The sequence below is a fragment of the Talpa europaea genome (genome assembly GCF_964194135.1).
Source record: "Talpa europaea genome assembly, chromosome: 10".
Classification (NCBI taxonomy): Eukaryota; Metazoa; Chordata; class Mammalia; order Eulipotyphla; family Talpidae; genus Talpa; species Talpa europaea.
The window spans coordinates 97075718-97101800 of NC_140077.1; the positions used below are offsets into that span (position 1 = coordinate 97075718).

The window sequence follows — 26083 nt, forward strand, 5'->3', positions numbered from 1 at the left end:
ATAGGTGTAACTCGTGCATGATGGCAATACCAGAAGAAAGAATAACAAAAACAGAAGACATCTTTGAAGTAATAATGACTGATACTATCTCAGAAGTAATGGTAGACAGCACACCTCAGATCCAGGAAGACTACAGCACAGCAGGCAGGATGAATATCAAAAGTCTAACTCTGTGTCTAACAGCAGAAAATTGAAGAGTAAGAAAAATCTCGAAAGATGTCAAAGGACAACAGCACCTTTTATACAGAGAAAAACAAGAGTAAGGAGCATCAGACTTCTCTTCAGACCTGTGCAAACAAGCAGAGAATGGAGAGAAATATCTAAAGTGGTAAAAGACAAAAAAGTAGCCACCCAGAATTCTATATTAGTGAAATAATCTTTCAAAACTGAAGGTGAAAGAAAACAATTTCTTTTTTTTTTTAAGATTTATTTTATTTATTCATACAAGCAGTGGGCATAGGAGGGTGAGAGAATTCACCAGAGCCAGAGCGGGAAGCAGAGCAGGCAGAAGGACCGAAGTATACTGCTGAGGGGAGCAGCGGGCGGCAGGAGAGGTCTGCGCACCATGTGGGACCCTCGCCAGGCGGCAGGGATGGAACCAGTGTTGCAGAGGCTGCGAGCAGCCTCGCAGCCCAGTGCTCAACTGCTGCGCCACTGGGGAGGCCCAGAAACAATTTCTTAATTAAGTCAAATTGAGGGAATTTGTTGCCAATATACCAGCTTTGCAAAACAATGTTAAATTCCTCAGAGAGAAGGAAAATTATATAGTCAGAATGTGAATCTGCATAAATAAATAAATATTAAGAATGGAATAAATGAAAGGGAAATAAAGTCTTTTATTTTCCCTGTTCCTTATTGATTTAACAGGTAACGAAATAATAATAAGGGTTATTGTTGGTGTTATTGGCAACAGATGGTAATTATAATGTATGTATAAGTGAAATGAGTGAAAACAATGATAGAAGAGCCAGGGGGGAGAAATCAAAAATAGTCTATTTTAAGGTATATGTATCACCTCTGAAACAGCATGTTATTTCAAAGTGTACTTGGAATAGTTCTACTTATATATTGCAAATTCTAGGGCAACCATTAAAATAGTTAAAAAGAAGAATAATTGATATGCTAAAAGAAGAGAGAACGTGGAATTCTATGAAATGTTCCTTTCCAACCAGAGGAGGGGGAAAAAAGAGTAGAGTGGAAAGAAGAAACAGAACGAGGTCAGTGGCTAGAAAATGGTAACAAATATGAAAGATATTAATCCAGCTATACTAATAATCACTTTAAGCACCAGTGGCCTAAATACACTAAGTAAAAGACAGAAACTATATCGTTCGTTTCCTCCACCAATGGGCTGTGTGCACCTCGCTCTTCCTTGCCATGTCGTCTCACAAAATTTTCAGCATCACACCAAGAAGCAAATCCAGAACTGTCCCATTCCCCATATGTAGTTGGATGAAAACTTGTAATAAAATTAGGTACAATTCCAAGAGGAAACACTGGAAACAAGCTGTGTCTGTAAAGAATCACAAAATTAGGGCCTCCCTCGTGGCGCAGGTGGTTGAGCGCAACACTGTGAAGCTGTCCGCAGCCTCTGCAGTGCATGTTCGATCCCCTGCAGCGCCTATTGGATCCCCACCAGCCTTGGAACAACCCACACGGTGAGCAGACCTCTCCTGACTCGCCCGCTGTTTCCCTCAGTGGTGTATTTCAGTCAGTCTGCCTGTTCTGCTCCCCACTCTGTCTCTAGTGAATCCTCTCACCCCCACACCTCTGGCCTGTACCCCAGTTCTTATATGCATAAATAAATAAATCTTTAAAGAAAAAAAAGAATCACAAAATGAGGTGGAACACATGCTATATTAAATCAGTAACATCTTACTATATCACACTGAAAACATCACTGTTTTGTGGACATGCTTTTTCTTGGTACCCTTCTGTGCCTGGCTCAGTAATAAATATGGGAACTCTTTGAAAACAAGTACAGAGACTATCAAAGTGTGTTAAAAGAAAACCCAGCTATGCATTGTCTACAAGAAAGCCACTTTATTTTTTTTTTTAAAGATTTATTTATTCATGCATACAAGAGCTCGGGTAAAGGCCAGAGATGTGGGGGGTGAAGGATTCACTAGAGACAGAATGGGGAACAGAACAGGCAGATTGACATACACTGCTGAGGGGAGCAGTGGGCACTTCAGGAGAGGTCTGCTGTGCCATGTGGGTTTCTCCTGGAGGGCCGGGGATTGAACTCATGCTGCAGAGGCTGCGGATCGCTTCATAGTGTGGTGTTAACCCTTTGCCCCACCAGCGAGGCCCAAGAAAGCCACTTTAAATATAAAAATATAGTTAGAATAAAAGCAGAAGGATGGAGAAAGATATGCATTTTAAGGCTAATTGAAAGAAAGTTGGAGTAGCTATAATAATAATCAAGATAATGCGGTAAGGATGAAAGAATAGTCAAAGAGATTTAGAAACAGAATAAAAAGCCCAGAAGTAGACCCATTTCTATTAACTAATCTTTGACAAAGGTGTACAAGGCAATTCAATGGAGAAAGTACATTCCTTTCAAGAAATGATACCTGAACAACTGATATCCATATGCAAAAAATGAATCTTGACACAAACACTATATATTTCATAAATATTAACTCAAAATTGATTTTACACTTGAATGTAAAATGCAATACTGTTAAGCCTCCTAGAAGAAAACATAGAAGTTCACAGTGACCTTTGGCTTGGAGATGATGTTTTAGATAAAGTATCAAAAGCACTATCCATGAAAGAACAGGAAAGAAAAGTACTTCATTACAACTAAAACTTCTGCTCTTTGGGCCTCCCTGGTGGCGCAAGGGGTTAAGCGTCAGCACTATGAAGCAATCTGCATCTACTGCAGCAGGAGTTCGATCCCCAGCTGAGGAAGTGACCTACATGGTGCAGCAGACCTCTCCTGTCTTGCCCACTGCTCCTCTCAGCAATGTATTTCAGTCAATCTGCATGTTCTGCTCCCCACTTTGTCTCTGGTGAATCCTTTCACTCCACCCCCACCCCCGCCCCGCACCTCTGACCTGTACCCCACTTCTTGTATGCATAAATAAATAAATCTTTAAAATAAAATAAAACTTCTGTTCTTGGGAAGGCGCTGTGTAAGAAAATGAAAAAAATAAGACACAGACTGGGAGAAAAATATTTGCAAAACACCTACCTGATAAAGGATTGGCATCCAAAATACACACACAAAAAAAAAACATTTAAGTTTCAACAGTAAGAGAACAAATAGCCCAATTAAAAAATAGGCAAAGTATCTGAAGATACACCTCACAAAGAAGATATATAAGGGGAAAAAAAGACACCGCATCATATATCACTAGGGGATTGCGAATGGAAACAATGAATACCATTATACTGCTATTCTAATAGCAGAATAGCTAAAATCCAAAACACTGACAAAACTATGCTGGTGAGGATGTCAAACAATAGGCGCTCTCATTCATTGTTGTTGGGAATGCAACACGTACTGCCATTTAAAAAATCTATTTGACATGTTATGCTGGTGAGGATGTCGAACAATAGGCGCTCTCATTTGTTGTTGGTGGCAATGCAACATGTACTGCCATTTTGAAAATCTATTTGGCATGTTGTTTACAAAACTAGACATACTAGTGTCGTAAGATACAGAAATTGCGCCCTTGGTATGTACCCAAACGATCTAAATATTTATGTCCCTACACATACCCGCACACTATTATTTATAACAGCTTTATTTGTCATTGCTAAAACTTGAAACCTACCTGTGATATCCTTGCATAAGTGAATGAGTAAATAAGCCATGTTACAGCCAAACAATGAAATATTATTCAGTGATAAATGAACTCTCAAGCTATGAAAAGATACGGATGAACCTTTTTTTTTTTTTTAATTTTTTTTTTTTAAGATTTATTTATTTATTGATTGATTGATTTATACATACAAGCACTGGGCACAGTCAGAAGTGCGGGAGGGTGAGAGAATTCACCAGAGCCAGAGCGGGGAGCAGAGCAGGCAGAAGGACCGAAGCACACTGCTGAGGGGAGCAGCGGGCGGCAGGAGAAGTCTGCGCCATGTGGGACCCTCCTCTGGTGGCCGGGGAGCAGCTGGGGATTGAACCGGCGCTGCAGAGGCTGCGGGCAGCCTCACAACCCAGCGCTCAACCGTTGCGCCACCAGGGAGGCCCAGATACGGATGAACCTTTAATGTTACTACTAGGTGAAAGAAGTCAATCTAATAAGGCAGCATACTGTATAACTCCAACTATATGACGTTCTTGGAAGGCAAAACTGTGCACACAGCAAAAAGAACAGTGACTTGCAGGGTAAGGTTTTTGGAAGGATGGAGGGAGTGAGGAATTGGTGGAACACAGGGCATTCTTAGGTCAGTGAAACTATTCTGTATGACACTATAGTGGTGGATGCATGTCATTATACATTGCACAAAATGTGCAACCTAAAGAATAAACCCATATAAACTATGAACTTTAGTTAAAATAGCAATATTGACTCATCAGGTGTAACACATCAAACGTACTAATAATGAAAGATGTTAATTGTTAATAATAGGGGGAAATGTTTATGGGTGGGAGAGGTGTATAAGGGAGCTCTCTGTACTTCCTGCTTATTTTTTCTGTAAATCTAAAGCTACTCTAAAAAATAAAGTATATTAATTAAAAATTAGGATCATGTTATATACAATGTTTTGCTACTACTTTATCCATTTAATAATACTGTATGTACATGAAAAAGATTAATAATTTCATGTGTGAATGTATCATGAATCAAATAATTCTTTGTTTCTAGTTTTTCATTATTTCTAGTAGTACTGTCAAAGTCATCCATAAACATTCATATTTGTCCATTATTTTCTTAGGAAAGATATCTAGGAAGTGAATTGTTGTACCAAGGTGTATGTACATCAAAAATATCAGTTGTGTTTCCCTCTACAAAGATCACACTAATTTGAATTCCTGTGTAAGACATGAGAGGGCTCATTTCCTCAAACTTTGGTCAAAACTGGGTAGTCTCAACCTTTTCAAACTCTGTTTATTTGACAGCTAAAATATTGCATGTCACTTTAAAAATTGCCATACATTTTTCAATTTTATGTCCTCATTTATGAAATCCCTATTCATGTCATTGTCTTAGTTCTTTCCTTTAAATATATTAGAGTGTTCATCTTTCTCTTATGGATTTGTAAAGATTTAATTAAGGATATTGCTCTTTACTATCATAGATTCAAAATATTTATTTACTAGTTTGTTACTTGCCTTTTAATTTTATGTATAATATTAAGCTATTTGAATCGTCTAACTCACCAGCTCTATGAATCTTTTCCTTTATGGTTTCTAGCTTAGTGGTTTGCTTCACAAATTCCCCTTTACCTACCTCAAGTTCTTTTCTACTCAGTTCATATTAAATCTAGCACGTCCCAACAGGTCAGAAACTCAGGGCCTCCCTGGTGGCGCAGGGGGTTGAAGGTAGCGCTGTGAAGCTGTCCGCAGCCTCTGCAGCTGGGATTGGATCCCTGCTGGCCTCGGAGCAACCCACATGGCGAGCAGACCTCTCCTGTCCCCTCTGCTGCTCCCCTCAGCAGTGTGTTTCAGTCAGTCTGCCTGTTCTGTTCTCCACTCTGTCTCTAGTGAATCTGCTCCCTACACCTCTGGCCTACATTCCAGTTCTTCTACGCAAAAAAGATTAAAAAAATAATAATTTAGTTATGCCTAACCAGAGTTCACCCAGCTAAGGACAGGGTGTAATTATTCATTAGGAGCAGATGTCACCATGCTTGACACTCTCGGCTGGTAATTCTGACTGATCTGGAGGTATGGTTTAGACCTATCACAAAACTGGGTATATTTCTATTGTCTATGTCAGGCTTCACTGATTAGTTATGAATGAGCAGTAAGGCAAGTCTTAGGACATCTAATGGCAGGGCCTGGACAAAGGATTTGGTTGCTTCCCTATATGTGGGATAGCATTCTGATGTTATTCACAGTGATTACAACCTTCTGCTTGTGAGAGGAACTTCTGGCTGGAAGTCTGAGAAGTTCTGGAGAACTATTTTCTTGCTCTTAAAGATGGACATAAATGAGTGTCTAGGCTCTGTGGACTGGACCCAGCAAGAATTCATTAGGGAAAGATATTAATTTAGGAGCCATAAGCTCATGGAGACTATATTCCCCTGATAATGCTCCTTCCTTGGAGCAGAAATAATGGGTCTTGGTGACACCCCATAATGTTGACTGAGGCAGGTGCATCTCTTTTCTTTAATAGAAACATTCAAAAAATAAGCAACCATATTTTGTGGAAGTCCCTATAGGGATTTCCCCAGCATTACATGCTGTTCTGCAATGTGTAATTTATCCTTTCTCTAAAGGCATATGTCAACCTCAGTTTGATCTATGTGAGTATATTGTCAGGAATTACAATCTGCGGAGACCACTTGTTTCCCACCGAAGAAGAAACATCTTTAATTATATGATGATGTTTGTGGGGCCTTCAGATCTAAAGAGGAAGTGGAGTGACAACAGGTCAGCTGTCCAGGGGGCCTAATGGCCCCTGGTAGCTGCTGTGCTGAGACACCTGCTGTCTCACCCTCTGCCTGCCCATGGCCACCTTCAAGGAAGCCTCCAGGCAAACAGGATGTGAAAGGTTGTGTTACAAGGTTGCCATTGAGTGGTTCTGGCGTGATGAGCCCGCAGGCCCCCTGAGGCTCTGGCAGCCTGAGCCCACCATTCCTGCTTTCTGCAAACACTTTCTTTTCTTTGTGTCCATTACCCCACCCCTCCAACCTGCCTCTGTCTCTGGCCACATCTATTTAGTCTTTGGAGGCAGTATTTCTCTAACTGAGTAAGAACTATCTGAAGTAGGGTTCTTGTCTTCACCATCCTTTCCTTCTCCCTAGGTGGTTTATAGGGTTCTTCGGCTTTAATGATTGACTCAGGCAACTTAGACCATAGATAACAGGATATAGGTGGGGTAACTGATAAATAACAGAAGGCCAGCCTCAGACCTGGCTGTCATCTTATGGTGTGTTCCCGTCATGGGAGCAGGAAGGAGTCCTCTGAGGTCCCATTTTTTAATTAAAACCTTTTCTTATTGTTGTTGTTGTTAGTTCCAAGAACCTATATTCCTCTTAGTAGTTTTTTCCCAGTTTTTTTTTTTTTTTGAGAAATAATTGACATGCATTACTGTGCTTAATATGTTCAACATGATGGTTTGACTTACAGGTGCTGTGTCTGGGGGTCCTTATTTTTTTTTCCTAAAGATTTATTTATTTATTTATACAAGCACTGGGTACAGTCAGAAGCTTGGGAGGGTGAGAGAATTCACCAGAGCCAAAGCGGGGAACAGAACAGGCAGACTGACGAAATACACTGCTGAGGAGAGCAGCGGGCGGCAGGAGAGGTCTACGCACCATGTGGGACCCTTGCTGGTGGCTGGGGACCGAACAGGTGCTGCAGAGGCTGCAGGCAGCTTTGCAGCTCAGCTCTCAACTGCTGCGCCACCAGGGGAGGCCCTGGGGTCCTTATTTTTAAAGGACTAATCCCTTTCGTGAGAGCTCCACCCGCATGACATAATCATCTGCCCAAGGCTCCACCTTCTACCCATCACAGTGGGAAGATAAGGCATTTGGTCTATAGCAACTATATGAGCTGATGGCTCCTAAATTAATATCCTAAGCCCCAACTTCTCATTTGAATGTCCATTTTTCCCACTTGGATATCTTAAAAGCAAATGGAACTCTTACCTCCCCTGATAATGGAAATCTTTTTCTTTAAAAAAGATTTATTTATTTATGCATACAAGAACAGGGGTATAGGCCAGGGGTGTGTGGGGGAGACAGAGTGGGGAGCAGAACAGGCAGATCAACTGAAATACACTGCTAAGGGGAGCAGCGGGTGAAACAGGGGGGGGGGTGTCTGCTGTGCCAGGTGGGTTAGCTCCCTGGCTGGGGATTGAACTCGTGCTGCAGCGGCTGTGATAGCTTTACAGTGCTACATCTTAACCCCTTGTGCCACCAAGGAGGCCCCTGATAATGGAAATATTCACCAGCCCCCATGTCCCTACACCTCATGTCACCCTACTCTGTCCGGGTTGTTCTGTCCTGCTAGCACCACCATTCGCCTAGATTTCACCTAGATCCAGCTCTCAAATCTGGGATTCACACTTGGTATTTTTCTTCACTTACCCATATCCAGTGTGGTTCTTGTCGATAGTAGCAATAAGTGTGGGTAGGAAAAGAGACACAGACACCCATCAGAATGGAGGCCTTTCTTTCCTAGCTCTGCCATTTACTAGTGTCCTGGAGTAAGTTCCTTAACTTCTCGGGTTCTATGCTAACTCTCAGGGCTTTTGTAAGGATTAAATGTATTTTTTATGAAGATTAACCTGAGTCGATACATATAAAGTATATACACAATGTCTGGCAGAGTAACCACAGAGGAAGTGTAACTTATTATTACATCCAAGATAAATGAAGTGTGTCTGTTGCTCCCAGCCCCACCTGCCCCCTCACCTTCTTACTGGACAGCCTCCCAGCAAGGCTTTTAGCACACGGAAGCCAGCATGATGTGCAGAGAGTATGAATCAGATTTTGTCGCTCCCTTAAATGGTTTCCTTTTAAGCAGAATAAAGCCTAAATTCACCCTGCTGGCTCACTGCATCCCCGAGGCTGGAGGGAAGGGGGAGAGCTGAGCATGCAGGGTACACTCATTCCACTTTCATTCCTTGGCCACATTTGCCTTGCTGGTCAGACCGACTGCTGTGAGGGCAGGGCTGGTCTGCTTAAGGCCTAGATACCATGGCAGCCGGGAGGCATGCGAGGGGCCGGGCAGGTCAAGGGCAAGAGGAAGTGGTAGGCTGTCCTGGGATTATCATCCTCATCTTTAAGGCAGTAGGACTTTCTCTGGTTTTTCTCTCCAGCTCTAGTGAAGGAATATTGACTTTCAGGGTTATTCCACAATTGGAATAACCTCCTCCTGAACTCTTCTCCGGAGAGTTCAGGTGCTGGACCAGACTCCAGCTGGGAGTGAAGACTGATTCAGCTAGCATTGATACCATGAGGGGTGAGGGCCCCCTTGTAGCCCTGAGAGGGAATGGCTGAACATAAGGGCAAGCCAAGGTCACTGGGGCTTAGAAGGAGGGGCCTCCCTGGTGGCACAGGGGTTAAAGTCTCGGTGCTATCAAGCTATCACCAGCCACTGCAACAAGAGTTTGATCCCTGGCCAGGGAGCAACGCACATGGTGCAGCAGACCTCTCCTGTCTTGCCCACAGCTCCCCTCAGCCCCTCAGTAGTGTATTTCAGTCATTCTGCCTGTTCTGCTCCCCACTCTGTCTTTGGTGAATCCTCACCCCTCCCCGCCCCCACCTCTGGCCTGTTCCCTAGTTCTTGTATGCATAAATAAAATAAATGTTAAAAAAAAAAGAAAGTGAAGAAAATGAGATGTGTGCATGTGGGTGAGTGTTTTCATCAGTTCTAGATCCTGGAGGGGGAGACGAGGGCACTCAGAGAGGCACTGGCTAGTGGGCAGGCAGCAGGCCACTCCTCAGGAGACCGTACTGTGCATCTTGGATCCCAGTCCTAGGAGTCCACCAGGCTGGGGTCAGGGCAGAATTTCCATCCCCAAGAAGATGATGCAGGAGCAGGCAGGACCCAGGCCTTGCCAGGGGAAGAATGGAGTGGGTATCCCTGGTTGATGGCAGGACCCTCCCTCCTTCAAGGTCTCTCAGGGAGAAGGGGTGGGGACAACGGAAACTTGGGACAGTGGAACAGGAGCCCACCATTAGCTGTAACGTGCTGAATCCCCTCTCAGAGGAACTACTTCATAGGAAACCTCTGGCTTTGGGGTCCTGTGATACTCACGCCCCTTTTGGGTTTGTCTGCAAAGTATAGTGTTTGAAAGAGTGAAGGTGTCTAAGGACACAAACAATGGCTTTGAGGAAAACCTCTCACAAGCTTGACAAAGAGGAGAAAGGAGTAAAAGACAACATTGGGAATAGAAAGGAAGTCGCCATGATCCATCAGCAAGCTCTTTTGTCCTGTTACCTGAGGGAAATTGAGGCAAGAGGCTAACAACAAGACAGAGGAAACGAAGGCCCAAATCATGTTTTAAAGATGATGCAGAGGCCATTAAGGAAGGTTGTCCATTTGGCCACCCTGTCTTGGTGGCTTCAGCAGTGAGAACATGACGTCCCTAGGGGCCAATATATTCTTCATGCTTTGACGAGAGTCACAGCATGGAATGTTCCAAATGGCATCATCGTCTGTCTCAGTGATGTGTGAGCTTTCTGGACTCAGGCTGGGGTAGCGGACACAGTTGCCACAGGAGAGCACACTCAACAGGCACTGCCGGGTGGCCCCTGCCAAGGGCAAGGGTGGGACCATCCACATGGGGCTGGGTGTTGCTGCTTGGGTTGTTGACGATCTGAGGCACAGAGGAAAAGCCACTTTCCTGTGGTCCTGGGAAGGTTTATGGTGACTCAGGGGAGCATCTGAGGATCAAGGTAACCTGTAAGCAAGAGGGAGAGACTTCTCGAGTTGTCTGTTAGAACTGCTGCTGAGATCTGACCTAGGTAGGCTGAAACAGCAAGCTGTGCTTCTGGCTGCATGGCTGGGAGGATGGCTAAGCCAGGCACGGCCATGTGTCTCCAGACCGCACGCTGTGTTTTTCAATATTACTTTGTGTCCTGTAACATTTTGCTGCATACTTGCTAGTGGAAATGACAATGGCCTTGATAGACTCTTCCCCACTATTCATATCAATGCCTCAGCAGATGAGGACTCAGGAAATGATTTGCCTGAGGCTCATACTGTCTCTTGGCCCTGACACTGACCTCAAAGCAGGCTCTGAAGTCAGTTGGTGCTCAGTCGCTGTGCTCACTGGGGGCACAGAGCTCCCAGCCCATCCTAGGCACCGCATTCCTGAGTCCAGTGAACCCATCATGCATAAAACGCTCTCACTAGCTTGAAAACAAATCGAGGCTGCGGAGGGAGAGGGGAGACACAGACCAATTCCATTAGGGGAAAACCCAGTTTTTATTTAAGTTTCTGCAATATCCAAACAGATCACTTCCAAGAATTCGTAACTAGACTAATATATCACCCCAAAGAGGTCTCCAGGGGACCCAACTGAATGAATGGTCAAGAGGCATGGAGTGTTTTTAAGTAAGTGAGTGGTTCTCAGTATTTGAATATTGTTGATTTTTCTAAGAGTCTTAAATTCCTGATATATTATTTGCACTTTCTGGGCACAGAGTTCACACTTTCCCTCCACCCGTTGTGGAACTGTCTCAGCTTCTGAATCCTGGAGAGTCCAGACAGGCTTGGACCTGCTGTATTTCCCAGTTGTGGTGGAGCCCTTAACCTGCAGGGTGGGCCTGGACTGAGGGACCCTTGCAGTTGCCACCACTGGACCTGCAGGCAGAGTTGAACTTGAAGACCAGGCCAGAGCGCTGGTGGGCCATCCCAAGGGGAGGGATCTGTAATACTTCTGTGGAGAACTGGACTTAGGCCAGTGCACAGTCCAGCGAGGCGAATTCTCACTGTCTGGCCTTTCAAAAGCTTGAGCTGAACCAGGACTTGAGAGGTGTTAGGTGCACACCTGGGAGGCAGAGGTGGAAGGCGAGAGGGGTCACCTAGGCTGGCTCAGTGGGCAAAACTGCAGGAAGAAACCCGCAGGGAGAGAAGCTCTATCCTTTGTTAGCCTAAGCTTGCGAAGTCCTTGCTAAGGCCGGAGAACAGGTGTTTTAGGGACTTTGCAGTTGAGAGGCAGAGACTGAAAGTATCCATGTCAGGAAATACACAAAGGCACCCTGAATGTTGGTCACTGCTGTGAGGAGACCGGCAGAGAGAGAGAGAGAACACAGTGCATAGGTGGGTATGTGGGCTGACTTCAGACAGGGCCATCAGGGAGGCTCTCCTCAGTGAGGGCACAGAAGGGTGGGAAGGAGTCTGGCACTTAGTAATAGGAGGGGGGAGCTGCAGCCGCAGAGAGGAAATGAAGGGAAACCAGGGTCAAGGATGAGGCTAGGAGGGAAGGTGGTCTTGAACAGTTTGCATTTTATTTTTACAAGCAGTTTGCCTGGTCTGAAAATCTGCCAATTAAGATCATTGGCTTTAGTTGAGGGGCAACAGCACGTGAAGGTTTCACTGCTCACCTGTCATGCTCTGACCAACAAGGGAAGCATCTAAGCAACGCAGGTCCCAGGACTGCTGGAACTTCCTGGGACCGTGAGCAGCAGCCAGGGACTGTGAAATGAGCACAGAGGCAGCAGGCCACTGAGGCTCTCTTTTTCACAGGCAACAGTTTCTGCCCAGAAAGTTCTTTATTATTTAAAGAACTAGCCCCAAGGGCATGGGTCACACACACCTGGATGAGAATCCTGCTCTTCCTTTTCTGTGAACCTGAATCTGGGGCAACAGTTTTACTCTCTTGTCTACAAAATAAGGAAATGGAGACTTGCTTAGTGAGATTGGGGAAGGATTAAGTAAGATGGATTTAAAGCCCAGGGCCGTCTCAGACTATAGTAGGAGCTCAAGGAATGTCATTACCTGCCTCACTGACTGCATAACAATGTCTTAGTAGCTTGTACTGTTACAAGAAGGCAGACAGTGGAATGATAGGGAAAACTTGGTTACTCTGTGTACCACCCTCATAAGACGTTCCCACTGGGTAAAGAGCAAGGCCATTGATGAATTTGGGGGGAGTCCTGGGAATGGGGTGAGGCCTGTGTTCTAGTGTACTTTCTAGCCTCCTCTTCTGTAAATGCAGGGCCAGTGGGCGCTGTCGGTGGCTAGGTATCCAGAGATAGACTGTAAAAACATTCCTGGGCCTTGTCTCTGGAGATCTAATTAGGAGAAGTGAGTGGGGGCTCCCGGTGATTTTGACACAGAGGCGAAATCACTGCAAGTGTCTGGGGTCCTGGAACCGGGCCCTTCACAAGCCCCGCTGAGTCACCAGGCTGCGCTGGAGCCTGGAGGGCACCAAAATGCACACTCATCATTCACCACCAGAGGGCGGGCCTGAGGCTTGACAGCCTGAGCAAGATTTTCCCTGGCTCAGGTTTTGACAGAAGGACCCCAGGGAAAATCCGTAGTCACACAGAGTGACTAAGGTAGGTAATGCAGGGGTGATCAGGAGCATTGTGTGCTAGCTGGAGATAGGAGGAGAGAGCCAAAGCTACTAGATTCTCTCAAGTGTCTGGCAGGATTGGGGCACATAAGCCTTGTGTCTTCACGCACAGCCCCAACTTGCTCGGGCCCAACTGAGCTGGCCAATAGACTTTCCAGTTGCAGAAAAGACAGCCTTTGGCTCAGGGGACCAGTCACTTGTGACCCTCATGGGTCCCCTGGTAAAGGAAGCTTCCTCTGGGGAAGCAGTGGGCAGACTTGAGCTGTAGGTGCGTGGCTGTCCCTCTGCAGTCTCCGCCTCTTTGGGGTCACATAGACAAAGAAAACATCCTCATGGCAGGGCTCCATCTGCGGCAGCGAAGGCATCACTTCCAGCTCAAGTGTCCTAATCGGTGCCCTTAGGTTTTGGCAAAAAATTCCGGTACCTTTTCTTCACCGCATTAATTTTAGCCTTCTCTGCAGACCGCTGAGGCCACAGCCCTTGACATGAGTACTGCGGCAAAGGGGGATTTAGGGTTTTCTCTTCTTTGCCACATCTAGGCTCCGTTCTTCCTGTCAGCAATTGATGTGATGGACTTTCTCTGTGACATCCCGAAGATCACACTTTCGCAGACACCCAGGGAACCACAGAAGCAGAAATGATTACTCCAGCTTCCCAAAAGGGAAGATGAAACCAAGAGCAGCGGTGGGCTTGGCCAGGCAAAGGATGCCTACTCTGCAGGCTGCTGAGGGGAATTGAAAGCAGCACAGTCACCCAGAGTGCCAGAGTAATGAGGGTGGAGAAAAGCGCAATTTCAGAAATGGGTGCTGAGAAAGATGAGATGCCTTGTACAGGAGATGCCTTGTGCGATTCTGGAGTTCACTTTAGGATAGGGTGCTCTGTCCCTCTGGTTTATCAGGCTTGAAGTATGTGGTAATTTTGTGTAGGGGAGGTGTTGCTTAAAATGCAGGTACAATACAAGGTTCTTTTGTAGTTTCAGAGATTTGGAGGAGACAGGCTGGGTTGCCAAGTAGGGGCACACAGGAAGGTGAGGCAGTCACACTGGGAGGAAGACCTAAAGTGGGGATTTTGTTGACAGCAAAACTCCCATGTGGTGCGGTATGGAAGAACTTCTTTTCTTGCAATGGCTATGGCAGCACTTTTCAAACACCAGCTGTTGAGGTGCGTGCCATCAAGAGTCAGGCATGCTGGGCGCCAGAGAAAGAGGAAAGTGAGGCCCCCAGGTCCCAGGAGTCATGCTCTGGTGGACAAACACTATAATATGACAGACTGCAGGTTATAGTAAAGGTGAATTCAAGAGCTGTGCTTAATGCTTTAGAGGGCAGGGTGGACTTCATGGAAGAGGTGACATTTACATTCATGTTTAGAGGAAATGTTGAGGGAAAATGGAAGGAGGTGGCGGGAACTGCATGGGGCAGAGTACAGATTTGAGAGGGCACACGCCTCAGGGGGTTGTGTGTGTACTGGTGTCCGTGTACACTCATTGATGGGGGGATTTGGAGGTAGGGGATGTGGGGGTGTCCAGGGATGGCAGGTGAAGCTGCAGAGGAGGCTGTCGTCAGATTCTGACATAGCACCTGGGTAGAATTCACTCCTCCTGTTCACAGTTCTGCTAGGGCAGCTTCTCCCTGCCTCTAGGCCACCATAATGGCACAGATACAGACATTTCATGAAAGAACTATCTCATTTACTTACATCTTGCTCTTTCCTTATGCTTGGGGAGGAGTACGGAGTTGAGGAAGAGGTCATGAATCCGGAACGGGCCATTTTATAATGCTTTTTGAGGTCTGATATGCATTTAATTTTTTTTAACAATTCAGAAAAATCACGCCCAAGGATAGGTTAAAATTTTTGGTCAGGGGTAATGATTTGTAGCTTTACAGGAAAATTTCATTGAGTATTTAAAGACAGTGTCAAAAAAAGAGTGTATTAACTTGTCTATCAGTGCAGAATGGGTGAAAAATCTGCCCCCACCCCCTTTAGTTTCTGCATTGCATTGAGCAGTAAGTATGGTAAGAAAGGCAGATTGCAGACAATTCTTTCCTTTAGTCAATTACAAAATATTTGATATTTGTATGTGCCAAATATTCTTAGGCTGTAGTCAGAACAGACCAATCAACTTAAACTTTACATTTTTGGTTGTTTATGTCAATGAACGAATAATCAATGGTTATAGAAACAAGATGGACGCAAAAGCTCTTGGGAGCTTTTAATACAGAGTAAAACATTTAATGGCAAATTGGTAAATAGTAAGATATAGTTAAATCCATGAAGATAAAAAAATCTGGAGCAGGAATATATCACAAGACAAACTATATGGAGGTCACTTTGTTTTAAATAATTTTCATCTCTTCACTTGCTTGCCAAGTGGTATTTTTCTTATGCTTTAATAGGACTGTCTTCTTTAACTGACTTCCAGAGCCAGCCTGCCCCCCACTCTTCGTTGGAACCTACTGTTGGTTTTCACAGGTAGGAGGGCACATTTTATGCATTTTAAGACGTGTGACTTTAACCCTCACAGGCTGACACCAATACTTGCTGACATCAACTCACTTTGCTCTTAGCACATCACATAGTTGGAGGGGCAAGCGCAGAGCTAATTGGAACTTGCATGAATTAACCAGTCACGTAGCTCCCCGCATGCCCACAGTCCCTTTCTTGGGACTTTACAATTCACAGGAATAGGAGTGAGAGTTTACATTTTGTACCCAGATGCAGAGACACTGCTTCAGGGGCGCAAGTAGCCACAGGATGACTTTCTGTTTATCTGGCTCATCTTTTCTGAGCAGGTCTGAGCCAATTAAATAGATTCATTTTTTTCATGGCTGCCTGCTGGTCTAGATTATGTGGGGGATCTATCCGTTGCTTGGTCCCAAACAACAGAAATCCTGCTTTAGTCATAGGCTTGTCTGGGCAACCCCCCAAAGAGATGAGCCCTGGTAGACGCCTGTGGTTCAGCTTCTCCAGCTTTTTTCCCAAGTCAGAGCATCCGGGCTGATGTGGGGAGCGCAAAGTCAAGAGGCCCCAGGCCGCTTCCCTTTTTCCGAGAGATGCCTAGAACGTCGTTTTACGTGTGCCTTGGCCTGGGGATTCCCTTGACTCAGTTTTGCTTCGCTCTTAACTCGGTTTCTCCTCCTTTGGGGGTGCGAACTCGCCTTTCTCACTACGAGCCTGCTTTTCCACACTTTACCTCGTTTTCCCTCATGAAGTGATGTGGCAGCCGGGCCCCCGCACTGCTAAGTCCTGTGCGGCCCTCGAGTGGCAGTGACCCCAACAGCGTCTGCTCTTCAGACACGGGGAGGGGGGGAAATGCAGCCCCCCAGGCCGCCGAGGGGTCAGGGTGGGCGTGACTGTTTATAAGAGAAGTGGCCCTTAGACTGGCCCACTTTTGCCTCCACAGGCGGCGGGCGGGGCGCCCCCCCTCCCCCGACCCCAAGGTCCTTGTAGCCCCAAGGCACAAAAGGACGTTTCAGGGCGCAGTTCCCATCCCCGGGCGCGGACGCCAGCCTCCCCCCGGCTGCCCGCCTTTCCCTTCAGGCGTCCATTTCCAGCCTCCAGCCCCCGGCCGCCGCCGCCCGCGCCCGGCTGGATTCCTCCGCGGCAGCCTCCCCCGCGCCCCTCCCGCCCCGGGGAGCCCCCAGCCCCGCAGGCAGGCGCCCCTGTCCCGGGCCGGGCGTGGCCGGCGCGGCGCCCCGCGCGCCCTCCCCGCGTCCGTCCAGCTCCAGGGGGGCCCTCTGGGCGGAGGCCGGGGCGGCGGGAGGAGGGCTCGGGCGCCCCTCCCGGGCGGCGCGGCGGCGGCCGGCGGTGCGGTCGCGCGCTCGCCGCCAGCGAAGCCATTGGCTCGGCGCAGTCACCCCACGCGGGGCTGCAGCGGCGGCCTCCGCGGATTGGCGCGCGGGCGGCAGCCATCGGGGCGCGCGCGGGAGGGCGATGCCGCACGCCGCACCGAGGCTCCGCCGCGGGGGACGGGGCCGCCCCGAGCGTCAGGACCCCCCGACCCCGGTCCCCTCCTCTCCCCGGGGCGGCGGGGGCGGCCCCGGGGGCTGCGGCCGCCCCCCGCCCGCCGAGGCCGCGGGCCTCAGAAAAGGGCGCGAAAGGCGCGCTCCCCGCTCGGGCGCACGCCCCGACCGCCGCCCTCGACGCACACTGCAGCATTTCGCGCGCTCGCGCCGCGCCCCTCCCCGTCCGCGCTCATTTACATATCCCGCGACGGGGGCCAATCAGGGCTCGTCTCTCTCGAAGCGGATGGCTTTTGCCTGAGAGGAAAGGGCGTGGCTGGCGGCGCATGCGCCGCGCTGGCCGACTTGAACCGAGGCTTTTATTGCTGTAGTTTATTTCCACCCCCTTTTCTCCTGTTCTCTCTTTCTTTTTTTTCCGCCCTAGCTGGGGCTGTGTTGGAGGGGAGGAAGAAAGAGAGACTGAGGATTGCATTTATCCTTTACGTTCCTGAAATTTGCTATCTGCAAGAACCAGCTGAGCGGTTGCACCGTTTCTAATCCTGCAAAAAAAAAAATAATAATAATACAAAGTCTCTTTCCTGGCAATTTTTGCGTTAAAACTGCCCTCGTGAAATTATCCTCTTCCAGGGAGAGAGATGTCTTATCAGGGGAAGAAAAATATTCCACGCATCACGGTGAGTGTGGCACTTGGGGAATGTCCGGTGGGTCAGCAACCTTTTGTGGCACAGAACATCGAAGAATTTTTAACGAGGAGGGGGCGAAGGAGGGACCCTACTTCCCCCCACCCCCACCCCAATTGCTGGAGAAGGCGATCATGGTGGTGGGAGACGCAGTGATAGAGAATTGTGAATCCCATAATTTGCAAGAATTAAAATAACGTGCGTGCATTGAGGTCGGCTTGGGTTGCGCGCCGGATCCGCTGGATCCTTTTATTGTGGCGCGGGGCTGCAGTGCCGGGCTGCCGGTGCGAGCAAATGGATGCCAGATTGAATATGCATGGTCGGAGCTCGGATATTGTTCTCCCGGCTGCGTGCTGCGAGGCTGGGCTCCAGAGCTGCGGCGGGGAGATGGGCAATGGATTCCCCTAAGTCTCCCGCCCCCACTAGAAAGGGCTTTCTGGATCCTTCCTGCAGCCGATTAGGAAAAGGAGCGGATTTCAGCTCGCAGGCGTAATGACAGTCGAGGGATGCTCTAAAGGGCAGAATGGACCGGAATGATGTGGAAGCGGAAAGGAAAAACAGGGACGTGGTGATGAGCAGGGCAGAGGTGGGGGGGCCGAGGCGGGGGCCTTTGTGGACCGGGGCGGGATGTTGGGGGGTTCCTCTCCCCTTGTTCGCTCTCTGGTTTGGGGCTGGGCCCTGAAAGGGCTCGAGGCTCGCTTTCTTGAGTCTGTCTAATAAGCTTTTGCCCCCAAGGAGGTGTCCGTCTCGGCGCGTCCAGAGCGGACCGAGGGGTGGGCGCTGGGGACCGCGCGCCCCGGGCGCGGGGAGGTAATGGCGATGCGCGACGCGCGGAGCAGCTGGCCCGGCCCGGCCTGGGCGAGACAATGATCGTAGCGGCCGCCGGCGTCCGCGCAGTTCTGGGGCCCGAGGTGGATAGTTTGTAAATCTCGAGAAAAACATCTATAAGCAGTGAATTAGCGACGCTGCAGCCAGGACCACGGGTTCTGATTCTCCCCGCTTCCCCCCCACCCCCGCCCCCATTCTCGCCCCATCTTTTCCTGGAAAAATCTCTCCAGCCCCGGTTCTTTACATCCCCCGAATGAAATCCTGGGAAGGGAGGCTCGCGAGGGAAATGCGTTGTTATATAATTGGCTGGCTGATTCCTGGGTATACCCTGGGCTGAGGCAGACGGAAAGCTGTTGAGATGGGTTTAGGGCTAGATTTGAGGGCGCTTTTCGCTCTGGGCACCCCGACTTCCTCTGGATGCACAGGGGCACACCCATCCGCTGGAGAGAGATGTAGGAACAAATGCACAGGGGAGGGGGCGTGTGCTCGCAGGATTTTGTTGGACGCCTGGGGCTGTTCCACAGTGAGGGTGGAACAGCTAGGGTACTAGCTTTTCTTAAAGGCCAAACACCCAAGAACCCCAACAGCTGGGCAAAGGAGTCCCAAAATTGTATGTGTTCCCTGCAGGGAAGAAAGTCTGGGGAGTGGGGGTGGGGAGCAGATTCACTGCAAGCCTCAATGTCTTCATGAATGAAAAAGGTAGTTTAGTTTTGACAGAAGGGGACAAGGAGAAAAAAAATTAAAAAGCAAACAACCAACACTACCAATTTTTAAAAGAGCGCCCCCCCACCCTTAAAATATTTTGGTTGCGTCTCTCCCAGGACCTGTGTAATGTGGTTGCGTTGCCTCCTTCATCAGGGCCAGCCTCTTATGTAAGAAGCCTTCTGGAAGGCACTAGAGTGGACCGGTCTGTGATTTTTTTTTTGTTTGTTTTTTCCTCCTTGGCTTGATGTATGTTTGGGGATTCACAGTGATGCCTGGGGCAGGTACCCAGTGACGGAGGGAGCTGGTGCTGAAGGGCAGGGCTTCTTACCCCTCCGGTCACCTTTGTCCTGTCAAAGCAGGCATCTGGGGAGAGCAGGGAAGTTGGAGGAGGAAAGTATCTTGCAAATCAGGTTACCTTGGACAAGTGGCTTAAACTCCCTGCCCGGCTCTTCTCTTATGAGAATAAGGATCTGGTCCTTCTACCCGGAGGATTTGCTTTGAGTCTTCGGTGGCACTGTGCACAGTAGGATTGCTCAGAGGCTTTACATTTATCTTGTGCAAGTGGTGGTAGTGTGGACTCCAGTCCCATTTGACTTTCCAAAGTCTACATACAGCAGAACTACGGCCGCTACAGTGCACACAATTAAAATGATCTTCCTGTTTTTCATTACAAACAGTCTATAAGCCCAGGCACCTGTGCATTTTTGGGTTTCTCTTTTCCCGGACCTCTAGTAGCTTAGATATTTTTGAAAGGTTTGCTTTAATTTTCTTGCTAAGCACAACATGCAAGTAGCACTTGCTGAGAATGTTGTTTTGTAACTGAATTTTGAGTTGTTCAAATGAATTCCATCCTTGGAAATGTTTTGCATAATAAAAGGGCAACATATGGTTCAACTTGTAACTTTCAAGCAGGCTGGGATAATACAGGTACCTGTACGTGAAACACAGGATTTTGACATTCCATTCCATCAACAGCATTTGGAATAGAGATGAGTCATAATGTAACATTTCTGTTGCATTCCTGGCATTCATGGGCTACTTGTCTATATACTTTTTTGCACCAAATAAATGTTAAGTGTATCACCAATCCATAGTGGTGTTCGATTTTAAAATTTGCACTCACAAAATTTAACCTTGTTCTTAGCAACTTAATAGTTATAGTGGTACAAATTTGAAGTGTTTCCCTTTCCCTTGCTACACTTGCTGTGGTTTGCATTAAAGATAAATGCACATATAAAGACCATTCTGAATTGGAACCTTGCTACGGTAGAACCGAGTGTGTTTGTGTAGAACACCCCATGACAACCGACTTTTGGCTAAATTTCCCGACACAAACCTTGCCAAGAACTGGCTTCCCTGCAAGTGCGTGTAAGGAAGTTTAGCCTAAAGCAATTGAAAAGTATTGTCTTCTTTATCTGAAATGTTTCCAGTGTGTTTATAGGGAGATGATTAGACATTTGTTTGTTTATTTATTTATTTATTTTTGCTTGCAGGTTTAATGGAAAGATAGTTCTTTCATGTAGCATAAACTTTGAACTTTGCCAGTGTGTTCTGATGCATCAGGTGATGAATAGATGGCCACACGCAGGTTTACCTTTGCCCTTGAACCTTTCCAAAACGGGTTCATTTGGACCATCACTTTTGAACAGTGAAATGTAACCTTAGTTGATTTGTCTTAGTGCCAGTGTTTCTCATAGATCAGGAATGCATGGTGACCTTACTCCTTCTTTGTTTCAGAGTGATCGTCTTCTGATCAAAGGAGGTAAAATTGTTAATGATGACCAGTCATTCTATGCAGACATATACATGGAAGATGGGTTGATCAAGTAAGTATTACTCATTTTGTAGAAGTATTTGTGTACCTTCCATTTTCTTAAACAATTCATAGGCAGTAGTACCAAGCTTTAGAGACTTCAAAGAATAATTCATTATCGGTTTTAGCCCATTTTGATTGGTGGCAGTTAGAAAACTTGGGAGCTCAGATTTAGGAATTCAAGGCCACAATTAAGCACACACCCATTTCCTTATGTGTTATGTAACTTGCTATTTTTAACCGAGGTCATGCAATGTCTTCTTGTTGCCAGCTCAAGTACTTGGTATATGATATATTGACTTAGTAAGGAATTTCCTAGAATGCAGTTGTTTGAGATGGATCATCCCATCTAAGGACACAAGACATCACATCTTCTTTCTTTTTTTTTTCTTTAAGATTTATTTATTTATTTATTTATTTATTTATTTATTTATTTATTTTTAAGAGGCATGTATTTTTTATTTATTTATTTGTTTGTTTGTTTGTTTACACATGCACTGGGTACAGTCAGAAGCGCGGGAGGGCGAGAGAATTCACCAGAGCCAGAGCGGGGAGCAGAGCAGGCAGAAGGACCGAAGTACACTGCTGAGGGGAGCAGCGGGCGGCAGGAGAGGTCTGCTCGCCATGTGGGACCCTCCTCCCGTGGCCGGGGAGCAGCCGGGGATCGAACTGGCGCCGCAGAGGCTGTGGGCAGCTTCGCAACCCAGCGCTCAACCGCTGCGCCACTGGGGAGGCCCCTTATTTATTTATTTATACAAGCACTGGGTACAGTCAGAAGTGCGGGAGGGTGAGAGAATTCACCAGAGCCAGAGTGGGAAGCAGAGCAGGCAGAAGGACCGAAGTACACTGCTGAGGGGAGCAGCGGGCGGCAGGAGAGGTCTGCGTGCTATGTGGGACCCTCCTCTGGTGGCCGGGGAGCAGCCAGGGATCGAACCGGCACCGCAGAGGCTGCGGGCAGCTTCGCAACCCAGCGCTCAACCGCTGCGCCACCGGGGAGGCCCACATATCTTCTTTCTTAATCAAGAATTCAAGTTGGGGCCTCCCCAGTGGCGCAAGGGGTTGAGCACCACACTATGGAGCAGTCCGCAGCTTCTGAAGCATGAGTTTGATCCCCGGCCGGCCAGGGAGCAACCCACATGGTGAAGCAGACCTCTCCTGTCTCGCCCGCTGCTCCCCTCAGCAGTGTGTTTCCCTCAGTCTGCCTGTTCCTTTTCCCGCTCTGTCTGTGGTGGATCCTCTCACCCCCAGCATCTCTGGCTTGTACCCCAGCTCTTGTATGCATGAATAAATGGATCTTTAAAAAAAAAGAATTCAAGTTGGGGGGGCCACAGGACGCCAAATGAAAGCCAAATAACACACATTACTGCTTCATTGTGAGGAGACTTTAGGTTTCATTAAGTGACAACTAGCACAAATAAGACTGCCCTTGTTTATTGTATATTGTATCACAATGAAGAAGCCATACAGCAGTTACTGAATTACAGTATTTTGGACTTTAGAGGGTTAAGTAAGCTGAGTACATACCAGTGTCCTCGTGCCCTCCCCACTGGGACGACTGACAGGGCTCTGGAGAAACAGCACATCTGTTTAAAGACAAACATGGCAGCCAGTGACATCTTTTAAGTAAGCAGTATTCATCAAGTGCTAGCAGCGAACCTGTCCAGAGGAGTGGAAAACTGGAGTGGATGTGTCTGTTGCCTGGAAACGCACACCCTGATTTATGAACCTAAAATAGGTTTTACCATTTCCACATGTAATGTTTTCTCCATGTGTGCTTGCTTGTGACAGTCTCAGCTCCAAGCTCTCAAATACTGTGACTTCCGTGTTCCAGTTCCCCCAGTTAGAAGGCAGCGTGATGTGGCTTAGCGGAAAGACACTGGCCAAGAAGAAAGCAACCCTGTGTGCTATTTTCAGTCCTTACTAACTTGTTCTAGAACTTTATCGACCCTTCTTTGATTGCTTTTTCTTATTAAAAAATGGGTTGAAAGATGTAGCAAAGATTTTTTAAACATGGAAATGAACTAATGTCCCTCAGTGTAATAAATATTAATAGCCCAATTTATGATTTGAGTCATTTATCATGCCTCTAAATTTTTAAATAGTTTCAATTATAGTGTTCCTTTTTATATTTTTGGCTGTGTTTTGTTCTCCCTGCCGACTACCCCTATTTCCTCTGTTGAAAAAGCATATGGTGAAAATAAGTGTGAAGTGCAGCCAGGTCTGGGGAAAGTTATAAGAGAATCAGCTCCGCTATATATTCTAGAAAAAATTTGGTGGCATTTTATGTAAATACCTTGGGAGCTTGTTATCCTTTCATCTTAGGGGTTTTCTGGTCACTAAATCTCCTTGGTTGGGGATTTTGATGCCTGATTTAACTTTTGTTTTTCAGTTTACTCGGCATTGCCCTTAGCTGGGGGAGGAAATGGGGAGCGTACCCATTCATCGAAAATATCAGTAATCCCCAAAATCTGTGGAGCACAGGGGAAGAATTTTTGTGAATTGGTGGGAATGTCTGTCAGATCCCATTTGACTCAAGGAGGGTTGGTTTATAACTGTGTCACCTCTCCTGTTTGTTTAGGCAAATAGGAGAAAACCTGATTGTGCCAGGAGGGGTGAAGACCATTGAAGCCCATTCCCGGATGGTGATCCCTGGAGGGATCGATGTCCATACCCGCTTCCAGATGCCTGAGCAGGGGATGACCTCTGCTGATGACTTCTTTCAAGGCACCAAGGCAGCCCTGGCTGGGGGAACCACCATGATCAGTAAGACTTTAAAAATAATAATCTTAGTGTTTGGGAACAGGATCACTTGAAGATGAGACTGTCGTTTGATTCTTCTAAATGAGTCTGCTGAACTGAACAGTGGTTTGGTACCACATGCAGGAGTGAGGGTCGGCCAGCCATCTGTCTTGTTACTTTGCTCTCATTTTCTGTCCAGTTCTGAGCTCCCCAATTGAACTTGAGACTATAGTTCTCGAGAATTTTGGTAGGACTAAAGGGATGACTTCTGCCTTCTCTGCTTGAGAACTTCGGTCTTCCTTAACCTGAAAATATGATATGATGTGATTACTATGAATACAGCACTTGGAGTCATTGTCAAAACTATCAGTTTTGAGCATTTAGTTAAAAGCATTTGATTTTGATTTTTAAAAAAATTCCTGAATCTGTATCTTCTCCAAATGAGGGCAGGGTGCAGTGAATGAACCAGGAACAACCTTTATTCCATTGATAAGAAAACCCAGTGAGGGGAAGACTTACTGGCCTAGATTTGATACAAATGGAATCATGCAGTCCTGCTTGCAGGAGGAGCCACAGATGTTATAAACTGTCTTAGATATGAGTACTGTCAGTGCCAACAGCCGGGTGCCCTTCATGCATCACTGGAAGGATTTGTGCTTTTCCTTCTGTCAAATCTCAAGTATATTACCTGGAGTCATAGACACCTGCTAAGAGTTTGCTTGAGAACTGTCAGCTTGCAATGTGTCAGCTGATTTTCCCTTGGCAAATGTCGTTTTTTTTTTTTTTTTAAAGATTTATTTATTTATTTATATAAACACTGGGTACAGTCAGAAGTGAGGGAGGGTGAGAGAATTCACCAGAGCCAGAGGGGAGAGCAGAGCAGGCAGACTGATGAAGTACACTGCTGAGGGGAGCAGTGGGCAGCAGGAGAGGTCTGCACACCATGTGGGACCCTCGCCCTGCAGCCGGGGATCAAACCGCGCTGCAGAGACTGCAGGCAGCTTCGCAACCCAGCGCTCAACCGCTGCGCCACTGGGGAGGCCCTCGTTTTGTTTTTGAGGAGGTAGGCAAGCTGCCCAGTGGCCCATCAGACACTTACTTAAGAATAAAAAAGATTTTATCCAAGAGTGAAAGTTAACACACAGTCTGCCTTAAAAGCTAGCAGATAGTTCAAAAAGGGTTAAAGTAGAAAGAACTAAACTATCTATGTTCTGGAAAAATCTACTGTACTGGTTGTTTTTTGGAATGAGGTTCTTTTTACCTGTGACTTCAGGTCAATCTCTCAGCTTCCCCCTTCCTATCTTACCACCTGGAACAATATTACCTTGACATCCCCTCCTGGTCTGCACTTCCCTACTTTTTAAACATACACTCACCTCCCCGTGTTCTCTCAGTCCTGCTCTGAGGAGCAGGGATTGCTTTCCTGTTTAAGCTTTCTTATTCTGGCTCAGTAAAAACCTCCAAGTTCAAGCCTCGCTGCTTTTTTTCTTACTGTGCTTATGTCACCCTCTAACTGTAGTGGGTGCCCTTCTCATGGCTAGTCCCTCCACACACACTGGGGGCTCTCTGCCTCGCGGAGCAGCCTGCCATTTAGTTAGGGGTGTCTGTCACGACTCACTGGGCACCAGTGGGCATTTCCATCCCTCCTTTAGGGCCAACTGTGGAGCAACTCTGGAGGTAGGAAGGCAGAGACTGCTTGGATGTCGGCCCAGAAGGTCAAGTGAAGGTTATAAAATGCTTCACTTTGGAGTCATTCGCCTTGGTCAGAGAGTGCCAGTAATCCACAAATGACACTTCTGGAGGGTGTGGCCCATGGCCTTTGAGGGATGGCTGAGTTGGAGATCTGCAGTAGAATTGCCCCCACCAGGACCCTGGAGGACTGGTCTCCCTCAGGCACTAACTTGCTGTGTGACCTTGGGCAAGTCATCTCTCTTCTCTGGGCTGCTCGTTTGCACAATGAAGGATTTATACTAGATAACCCTGGATGTTCTTTCCAGCTCCCACTGTTGCTGCGTCACTGAGCTCAGAGATAGTTTGCTTCTAGTCAGAGCACTTTGCTCAGCAGATATATAAAGGCCTATTTTCTCTCAGACGTACTTGACAGACCCCATCAGCCTGTTTTCTTGTCTCCTGCATTCCCGGATGTGTCTCTTCACTCCTCACACAGGACTCATTCTTTGGCCCCTCTCTTGCTTCATG

General features: G+C 47.1%; 1 protein-coding gene across 2 annotated transcripts in view; it reads left to right on the forward strand.

Moving 5' to 3' along the window:
* Positions 1-26083, forward strand: part of DPYSL2 (dihydropyrimidinase like 2) — a gene marked incomplete at its 5' end in the record, with an annotated part of 103187 nt that overhangs the window by 20094 nt on the left and 57010 nt on the right. The window contains 3 exons of one of the 2 annotated variants that reach the window (XM_084245407.1): positions 17557-17793; positions 21070-21158; positions 23724-23908. In XM_084245407.1, the coding sequence (XP_084101533.1) occupies positions 17755-17793; positions 21070-21158; positions 23724-23908 (313 nt within the window). Of the gene's footprint in view, positions 1-17556; positions 17794-21069; positions 21159-23723; positions 23909-26083 lie in introns of those variants that run through there. The other variant, XM_084245406.1, reaches the window with a different exon arrangement.